Source organism: Typha latifolia, chromosome 13 (genome assembly GCF_019914945.1).
Source record: "Typha latifolia isolate L0001 chromosome 13, TyphaL0001v2, whole genome shotgun sequence".
Classification (NCBI taxonomy): domain Eukaryota; kingdom Viridiplantae; phylum Streptophyta; class Magnoliopsida; order Poales; family Typhaceae; genus Typha; species Typha latifolia.
In genome coordinates, this window is record NC_133098.1 from 1,833,499 (window position 1) to 1,843,870 (window position 10,372).

At 40.1% G+C, this 10,372-nt stretch overlaps 2 protein-coding genes across 2 annotated transcripts; both read left to right on the top strand.

The window, feature by feature from the left end:
• The first annotated feature begins 513 nt into the window (after positions 1-513).
• LOC140799698 (MND1-interacting protein 1-like) lies at positions 514-3,619 on the top strand. Its single transcript, XM_073154130.1, has 2 exons — positions 514-2,232; positions 2,854-3,619. The coding sequence occupies exons 1-2, from the start codon at positions 673-675 to the stop codon at positions 3,340-3,342; spliced, it is 2,049 nt and encodes a 682-aa protein (XP_073010231.1). The 5' UTR covers positions 514-672; the 3' UTR covers positions 3,343-3,619.
• A 1,026-nt stretch (positions 3,620-4,645) lies between these two features.
• LOC140800175 (putative pumilio homolog 8, chloroplastic) lies at positions 4,646-10,028 on the top strand. The gene is made up of 5 exons (XM_073154840.1): positions 4,646-5,892; positions 6,010-6,175; positions 7,447-7,610; positions 9,285-9,543; positions 9,625-10,028. The coding sequence occupies exons 1-5, from the start codon at positions 4,874-4,876 to the stop codon at positions 9,730-9,732; spliced, it is 1,716 nt and encodes a 571-aa protein (XP_073010941.1). The 5' UTR covers positions 4,646-4,873; the 3' UTR covers positions 9,733-10,028.
• The last annotated feature ends 344 nt before the right edge of the window (positions 10,029-10,372 follow it).

The following is a 10,372-nucleotide window of genomic DNA, read 5'->3' on the forward strand; positions in this document are numbered from 1 at the left end:
ACGATGATGTTGTTCCTTCTTCATCATCATTGTCGTCGTCGTCGGTCAAGAACTTCGATCTTCTCCGACATCAATTCTGGCTAAGTAAATATTTATTTTTCAGCTATTTTAGTATTTCTTTTTCTTTACTATTAGAGGTGCAAGCAAGTATAATGAAAATTCTCCATCTCCATCGCCATGCTTAATCGTAAGAGCTTATAACAATACATCTATCAATTCTTTCTTTTTATGTGAAAGTGTATCTAATTTTCTGTGTGTTTGTATACAGGGGAAATGGACCCAATCAGAGCTCCTCCACTGGGACTGGGAGCCCTATCACAACCCCCATACCCACACCTACTACTCATCAATATCGGCCGTTCGTTCCATCCGACACAAATCCCAACGATCCCTTGTCACCGTCCATCCTACGACCTCCTCGTCTCGTCAGCCGTCCGATCTCCGGCGTGAATCCCGAGAGAAGCCAAGTGCCGTTTCCGGACCTCACATGTCCCACGACCCCCCCCCAACCTCGTCGTTTCCGCCTCTCCTTGCCTATATAATGACCCCCCTCCCTTTCTTCCATTTCCCGATCAAGATACCCTTCCTTACCTTCGCCCTAACCCCTGCTTTGCTTCCTTCGCCGATCGTTACTTCCAATCTCTTCCTCCTCCTTCGACGTAGTCTCTGGCCATGGGTGGGAGGGATCGCTCGAGCCGCGGCGGAAAGAAGAGCCGCGCCGCCGCGGCAAAGATCGCCGCTCCGGCGAACCCCTCCCAGGGTCAGGATCTTGATCCGGGGCAGGCGAATCCGAACCCCGATCAAAACCCTAACCTTAGCCCTAACCCTAATCCGAGTGGGAATGATGAGTCCGGGTGGGGGTATTGTACCGAGGAGCAGCTCGAAGAGCTCCTCCTCAAGAACCTCGACGTTGCCTACAAGGAGGCGCTCTCGCGCCTCGTCGCCATGGGGTACGCTGACGACGTCGCGCTCCACGCCGTGCTGTGCAGCGGTCACTGCTGCGGGTCGTCGGACGTCGTATCCAACATCGTCAAGAACTCCGTCGATTACCTCAAGAACCCATCGCTCGCCTCCCAGAGCCCTTCCTCCGCCGGAGCGGGGAGTGGGTTCACCGATCTCCGCCGCCTAGAGGAGTACTCGCTCGCCGGCATGGTCTGCCTCATCCAGCAGCATCGACGGTCCCTCTCTCGCGGCGACGCCATGTGGTGCCTCCTCATGGGTGAGCTCCATGTTGGTCGCGCATGTGAGATTGAGATCCCGGTCGCCCCTGCTCCTGCTCCAGCTCCCGCAGCTTATGCCGCCCCTCTCCCCGCCGCGGCTGGTGAGGCCGCGTCCGATGACTCTGTGCCGCAACCTGACTTTGTGCCGCAGCCTAATCAAAGCGAATTCAGCGATGCGACCGTTGGTGGCGGAAGTCGCACTGATCGTAGTACCTTCTTTAGCCTCTCCCCTTCCATGAAGGCCGCGATGAGGAAGGGCGCAATGAACTCTGGATTCTGCCGTTTATCGAAGCCTTTGACACAAGCAAAGGCCGAGAGCATCGCTGTGTTCACGGCGGAACTGCAGCCTAAGGAGGAGAATTCTTCCGCTGGTGCAGATGCTGGCCCTTTAGCTAGCAACCTCCAAAACTTAGACCTCGTGGACACTGTGATGAAGGAGTTGGAGAATCTGACCATTCAACAGAATCCACCAGATGGACATGCGGATCCCAAGACAGATAGGATCTATGACCTTATTCGCCAGATTCGGGAGCTCGAGTCCCTGGTGAATGATCGGAGGAAATGGGCACAGGAGAAGGCACTGCAGGCCGCCCGGAAGCTGAGCAACGACCTCACAGAGCTGAGGATGCTACGGCTGGAGAGAGAGCAGAACCAACGACTGAAGAAGGGGAAGCAGGCGTTTGATGACGCCACAATGAAGCGGCTGACAGAGATGGAGAATGCACTGAAGAAGGCCAGTCAGCAGGTGGACCGGGCGAATGCGGTCGTGCAGCGGCTAGAAACAGAGAATGCAGAGATACGGGCTGAGATGGAGGCGGCGAAGCTTAGCGCCTCGGAATCGGCAAAGAGTTGCCAGGAGGCTGCCAAGAGGGAGAAGAAATGCCGCAAGAAGCTGCAGGCTTGGGAGAAGCAGAGACAGAAGATGGAAGATGAGATTGCTGAGGAGAGGAAGAAGGTTATGCTGGCAGAGCAGGACCTGAAGAACATTAAGATTTCCGTTGTAGCAAGTGAGGTATGCAGAACTAATACCCGAGATTTCATTATATGAAGTTCATTATGATCATATCTTTTTCTTTATAGGTATCTCATACTTTTGAATAGACAATTTGCTGACAATCTCTATTATCCAATAAGTTCTTGTAGTTGACAAATCATATTAGGCAAATTCTGAAGCAACTGTAAGTTTTGGATGTGGAATGCAACAGCGTGAAGCTATTGACAAGAAGTTTTCTTAAGATTTAGTACCTACGTTGATGAACTTTATGCACATTAAGACACTTAGCTCTATTTCAATTCAGAGCTTGGGGAGGAATATGCTCCTTGGATTACAATGTTGTGCGCATCCCATATTGGTTCTTATGTAGTGCAGGGATATTGATTTGACAACATTCTCCACATAAAAGATGGATAGGTGAGTAATGTTCTAGTTTAGCTGAGTATTCTACTTATTTTGAGCACAACTTATTCAGTCCATCTATCTGCATGCTTTCATGTGTATTTTATTGTCCATAACTTATCTATGCAACTCTCCACCCCTTGTACTTCAGTGATAGTAACATTCTAATCTCTGCCATGCAACTAATTTCGAAAGAGACTGTAGGTTATATTTGTGAAAGTAATGTCTGATCTGCAGGCCAAATTGAAAGAAGAAATCAAGGCCAAGGAGCAAGCCATGGCATTGGCCGAGAAGGAACACAGAGCCAAGGAAGAAACCAAAGTTAGCGTCCAGCGAAGACAAGAGACCCTGAAACGCAAAATGGAAGTAGATGCTCAACGCTACAGGGATGACATGCGAAGGCTTCAAGAGGAACTCGCTCGTCTGGAAGCTTCCGGTGGATCATTCCCGCTCACCGCTTTCGCCCCCAATTATCTTTCGGGGAACCCAAACATAACAAAGGAGAAGAAAGAATCCAACAGGAAGGCGTCTGGCAAGCTGAGTCATCACAAGGAGTGCATCATTTGCATGAAAGAAGAGGTGTCTGTGCTTCTATTGCCTTGTGCTCACCAGGTCTTGTGCATCGCCTGCAACGAGGACCAGGAGAAGAGGGGGAACACTTGTTGCCCATGCTGCAACACTAAGGTTGATGAAAGGATCCGCGTCTATGGTGTGAGCTCTTCCTGAAGTCGAAATGTTGCTTCTTGAGCTTCAGGGTGATCCAGAGCATGGCTTGACTTCAACTTTTTGACCATTCCAGGAGGATTTGCGTCGAGAGTTTGGGTGAAATTTCCTCATTCGTGATGAAATTTCGTGTCCGTTTTTACTGCTGTTCCCCTTATGTTACCTAGTAAATTTGAGGTTTCTTTTCCCAACAGCTCTTTACATGTGAAAAAAAGGACCCCTTTGAATATATATATATATGTTTATATAAATGAAAGCTGAAAAGAGAGCTATTTTGTGACATGTTAGTGTGCTTTCAAATGTTTGGTTTCGCTTGTTGGGTTTTTTGTTGCATTTTTGGAATAAGAATAAGTTTATTTTAAAACTGGTGTATTAATTAAATAATATTTTATTTTATTTTAGTATACTAATTTAATATTCTCTTTCATCTTATTTTATATATTTTTAAAAAAATTATTTATTAACAACCTAAGATTATTATTTTATCCTTTAATTACTAGTCAGTTACTTTCTTCTCTCTAAAACAACTTAGCACGGTGAACGAGTATTATCTCACATAGTTATAATCTCGTATACCCGCGCAGTGCGAAGTATTACCCTGTATGCTTAAGTGCGGAGTTATTATTCTACATATTTGAGTGCGGGATTATAATCGTATGCCTGTTCGGATCACATCATAGGGATAGGCTCGATCAATCGAGTCTAATTATCTTATTTATTATACTTATATTTTAGTTAGAGTTTAGGTAGGTTAAAGTTTATTTAATTAGTTAAGTTCGTTAATTTTTGTGTAGTTTTAAGAAAATATTCTATAGGTATTCATTAATCAACCGAATATTTTGGAATCACTCGAAAAAGATCAAAGATTTATATAATTTAATTAGATTTGTTTGATAGATTTATATGACTTAATTAGATTTATTTTAATAGTTGCATAAGAAATATATAAAAATAATAATAATAAAAAAATAGACATAAACTTAATAAAACACAAACTAATAATTTAAGCTAAATTAGTCTTTATATCTTTCTCAGATTACTTTTGTGTTCCGCCCAGATAGAGTCGTGAATATAATCTCGAAATTAGAAAATTGTTAATGATGATGTCATCACTTTTCTTATGAATATTTTTTTTAAAATTATGCAGAGCTTCATTTAACTAACAATCTCACTAAATCACATAAACTAACTAGATAAATAGACTTAATTGATAGAGTCAACTCAAAGTATCCTAACGAGTCTGTTACAAACCCTCTTAAAACCCCAACAGCTGTGCCCTCGAGGGACTCTTCTTGATTCCCTTTCTTCTACGTTTACTTCGCTTCGCCTCGCCTCTTTTTATCTTATCTCCCCTCCTATATATATATATAGATATCTCTCTCTCTCTCTCTCTCGCTTTCTTATTCATCTACTCGCATGCAAACAACCCCAATCCGATCCCAAACTCGTCCTCTCAACCAGGTCTTCTTCTTCATTAGACTTTCACCGTCTTCGATCCTTCTCCTTAGAAGAGACGGAGGATAGAGAGAAGGAGATGGGTTCGCGATCGAACGAGGCACCCAGCGCTACATCTTTGCAACGCAATTCCTCCAATTGTCACCTTCTCCCTTCCGACGACGGCCCATCTGGATTGCTTCGTGACCGTAGTCCTACCGAAAGAAGTAGCAACTTGGGCGGCTTCTTCTGCGAGGCGCCGTTGGCGACATCTACACCCTGGTTGACGTCGGTGATGGGACCTAGGTTGTTTAACAGTTTCGGAGCTTTGCATCTCGGTGATGGCGGCAGAGAGGACCCATATCGATCCTTGGGTCTCGATGGCAATGTCGGGATGAGGAGACCCCAGGAGGAGGAACACCCGGCCCTCCGCCATTCTGTTCATCCAAGTTATGTTCTTTTGGATGAGGAAAGAAGGATACTCATGTCAAGATTGCCGCAGAATTACTTAAACTCCTCGCAATCCGGTGCTCCGGTGGATTATCCGAGCATCTTGTGCGGCAGCGATTTTCCCAATGCCTTCCAATTTCCCAGCAATTTAAGATCAGATACTGAGCAAATACTTTGTCAAAATGATTTATTTGATCACAATCAGATCGGAATTCTTGGTCGAGATCTTTGTTTTTATTCTAGCAGTGTACAGTGGAGTGTAAACCCGTTGTTGCAGCACAATTGTTTTCCTCTTACTCCTGTAAGAGAACAGGGGAAAATCATGCAGGGTGAGTTATTGCAGGATTTTCAAATGAGAAAGATGAGACCACAACCTGCAGTCACAGGAAATAGAAGGAATTTGGGTGACAGTCGCTTTTATGCTCTTGCAAAGGATGAGAAAGGTTGCCACCTCTTGAGGAGAATTATTGAAAAGGGGAATCCTCAACAATTGGACATCATAGTTAATAGTGTTCTTAGTTATGTCTCGAGGCTGGCAATGGACCCCAATTGCAGCAATCTAATTCAGGAGCTTCTGAATGTCTGTACTGAACAACAAAGGTTGAAGATAGTTGCTGCTCTCCTACAAGATCGGACGGGGCTAGTCAGGATATCTCTGGACATTCATGGGTATGCTTATATTGTTTGACTCTCTAACTCTCTGTTCATGTGCTGTATACTTACATGATCTTGTCAGGTCGTATCTTTGTTGATTAAGCTTGGTATCGTAATGCTCTACTGTTTCAGAACAAGGGTAGTGCAGAAACTGATAGAAGAAATTAAGACGACTCCTGAGCAAATTTTTTTGGTGACAAGTTCCCTTAAAGATGGATTCCTTCGACTTCTCAAGGACGAAAATGGCAGTCATGTCCTTCAGTGCTGCTTGCAATTTTTTAGGCATGAAGACAATGAGGTATACGAATATTCTTGTTATCCTAATTAATTATGTTTCATTATTGGATTTTATGGATTTTACTATACATAGTTGTACTGATTGTGCCCTTCTATTGGCTGTTAATATATGTATATTAATAGATACGAAGACAATAGGGTATCCGCATGATTATTCATCTAGGACCATTAGTTAATAGTTGGTTCCATCTTTTATGTAATTTTTTTTTTCAATTTTAGATTGTCATTCCGTAATTCAAAATTCAAATCACTTGTTCTGTCATAGGTAAAGACGTAATTATCCGTTATACATCTACTGTTCATGTATGAGTGAAATAACATATATATCTTTTGGTTGAAGGTAGAGAATATGCTGCTTTCCAATCTCTTGGTAAATTCTTGGAGGCTTCCCCTACTTCTTTTTATTAATGTATTGACAGAAGCACACGATTTTCTTGAAAATAGTCTAACAAGAAGAGAAAATCGCTTTGGCATTGTTTCATTTTCCAGTTATTTAGCCTGACTTATCTTTGTCGAGTATTGAAGTAACTCCCAAACTTGATCCAAAAATTCTAAGCTAAGAAGAGTGCCTTGCAGTCCCTCTTTTGATGCATCAGGTGAATCACATCAAAGATTGTCATTTGATCCAAAATGATGTTGTTGTACCCTGTATTTGTATTGACATTTTCTTGAGTTTGCCTGCATATGCATTCAGATGTGGAATATGCGGATATTGTTCCGTGATCTTGACATCTAGGTGAGATATAATTCAACACTTAGAGAAGGATCATGCTTTCAAAGTTTTTAGTGTTTCTCATGAGCTATTAACTACATACAACAAGAATATAGTAGTTGGATTTTGATGGGTAACTCACATCCATACCCGGTAAAGTTAATCGTTTCTTTGGCTCAAATATTACATATTCCACCTGTAACTATCTGATAGTTGCTTCAGTAATTCGTCAGTGCTTTTTGATATGATTATAATTTTTTATTCTTCATTAAGATTTCCTGAATGACATATAAAAGGTCCAGAATGCATTGATAAATAAAATGCCACAGGAACTATTCGGGCTTGACCATCATGACTGTTTCTTCATGTATCCCAAAATTCTTTTTTCTGCACTTCTGCAGTGGAACTCCTCACCATCTAAGTTATAAGAAATGATGGTGTGTGAGTCAGATGAATAATTTTGTTTGATTCTTCATGATGTCCACATAAATTATCTTATATTCTGGAATTTGAACTTCTGTTATGTTGCACCAAATGTACTGACAACTTTCTCTGGATAGGTCTTTCTTATTGCTGCTGTTAGGCACTGTCTCGATATTGCGATACTTCAACATGGATGCTGCTTCTTGCAATGCTGCATACAATATTCCACTGGGGAGTATCGAGAACACCTTGTTAAAAAAATTACAGATAATGGGATTGATCTTGCTCAAGATGCTTACGGGTAATGACTTAGTTGACCAGAATTCTTATCCATTCATAGATGTATTACTAGTGATTTGTGATGCTGCCGGCAATACTTTCTAGGAAATATTGCAATTCGTTTCTTTTTTATTTTTCATATTCACCAATTATTACTTTGAGGGAAATAGGAAATGCAAGGAAAATAATGCTACTCTTCTGCCTACAGAATGAGATCTCAGATTGAATGATATGTTTTTAGACATTTCCAAGGGGAAATGTATTGGATACACCTATTGCATTAATATACTAATATTTGATAGCAATATTCAAATCCACACATCTCAGCATGATTAGTTATTGCAAATAGAGGTTTCACTGTGGATGGACTACAATAAATGCATTTAGGAATGAGGATAGCGTATCTTATTTAATGTTTAATAACCTCTTATATGAATAGTTCTCAAACTTTTAGGTGTGGTTTTCTAAACTTGATTAGTTATTCACAATCTGTAACACCTTTAGTAAAGTACCTGGTGAATCAAGGCTTGTGTGCACATGTAATTTTGTAAAATTTTGAAATTTTCCATGGACCTGCGTCGAATCTGATACGAAAGCTAATCTGATGATTCTAAGGAAGTTGTTGTGGAGGCGTAACACTGTTCCCTAATCTTCTTTGTTTTTCATTGATCCTGATGTTTACGCTTATTGAAATACTTGTTCCTGGACAACTTAAATTTGCATTATACTGAAGTTATATTACCTTTCCAGAACCTGTGGTTATTGAACTTGAAAAATCTAATGCTACACCAAATGGCCAGTTCATTATATTCATACGATCCTCCATGGGTAGGAGCCTGATGCACTGGAATGCCCTTTTCATTGTATTTATACAAAGATGGTCAACGCTCTAGCATATAGTATGAAAAGTTTATAGAATGAAAATTTAGACAAGACGTACAATATGTGGCAAATCAGAACATAACCTGCAAGCTTTTGCTTTATCCTGCTTCACTTTGTTTTCTATTCTTTGTTTTTTTTTATCACAGTAGGAGATATACTGGCAAGTTCATAAAAATGTGTAGCTTATCAATTATCATAATAACTGATATAATTGTTTATTTTCCATTATCCTCTGGTTATTGCTTAATCGTACTCTTTGGTTCTTAAGAGAAGCAGTCGCAGGACAACTGGATAGACAAATAAGGAATACAAAAAATCATTTTATGTCTTATAATGAAAATCATGGGGATTCACTGTTGATTTATTATCCTAAGAAAGTATGTTTTCTAAATTTACAAGTCATGTCTTTATAGTAAGTTGGTTCTTCTCCAAGTGAAATAAAAATAAGCCACAAAATTCTTTAGTATTGGTGCCTCACATGTGGACGATCATGCTTTTCTGACAGAACAACCATAGATTTGAACGGTTCTTAGGTCTGGTAAGAGTTTAAGCTGTTATGCAAGTAAATTTGAGCTTTAGCTTTTAACTAGAAATATTGTTATAATGAAAAGCAGGAGATGCTTATACACTCTATATTTGGAATTTTCATCCAATCAGTTCTGTAGTGAGAACTAATAAACAGCATATAGATGAGAATTGCATATGTGAAATTGTGATTGCATTAATATGAGCCTTTTGTTACATGTTCGCCTTCCTTGATTTTGTTGAATTGATTCTTTCTATCCTAATGATTTCTTTACTTATCCTGTCTTAGAAATTATGTTGTTCAATTTGTTCTGGATCAAAAAATTCCATCAGCAAATGCAAAACTAGCTTCCATGTTCAGAGGAAATTACGTAAGCCTGTCAAAACAGAAGTTCAGCAGTAATGTGGTGGAAAAATGTCTTAACGTTTTTGGAGAAAAAGATCGAAATTTGATCATAAGTGAAATTCTTCAAGTGTCTCCATTCCATCTATTGCTGGACCACCCTTATGCAAACTATGTCATCTTATCTGCCCTTGAAAATTCAGAGGTATCCATCAATTGTTTGTTTCCTTTTTTTTATTATCTTCAATGTAATTGAATATTATTATAGAAATTGTCTTTTCTCCAGGATCCTCTCCGTACTGCATTGGTTGATGCCATTCTTCCTCATAAAGCAGCCCTAAAAACCAGCACATTTTGTAAGCGGATTTTCTTGACAATAGGTCAGAGACGATAAAGATGGTACGCAGTATCTTACAGTATATATACTAGATTGTAGACGTAATACTTACTAGATAACACATGGATTGCAGTTAAAGTCTTCTGCCTTCTGTTAGGTATCTAGGTAATACAAAATCAAACGGACCTGTATTATTTTCTGCTGTTGTCTTTTAGAAACTTAAGTTTTGTGGTTGTAAAGACAGTTGCATCATATGTGACTGAGCATAACTGGAGTACAGTTTTCTTGTTTATGCAAGTTAATTAATATTTGGAAACAGTAAATACTAGGAATGTTCAGCTATTGTTAGACAAGTTTGTATAAACTTTATGCCCTTTTTGTCTGCTGGTAAATCTATCTACATATTTGTTGAAACATTTCTTTATTTGCATTGAATTAACTTGCTGTTGCTGTTCTAATTGATTGAAGTGGGTGTTGGATTGGAAACCTAAAAATGCCAGTAGTACGAGTGATAGCACTTAACTAACAAACTGTTTAAGAGCTGGGTGGAAGAAAGTTTCTATATGTTCAACATCAAATAGTTCAGACTAATTACTTGTCAGTTGTCCTTGCTTTTGTTATTGTTGTGATTTTCACTATGCTAATCTAGTAGATGATTTACTTCCAACAATGTAAGGGACTTTTTAAAAGGGTACAC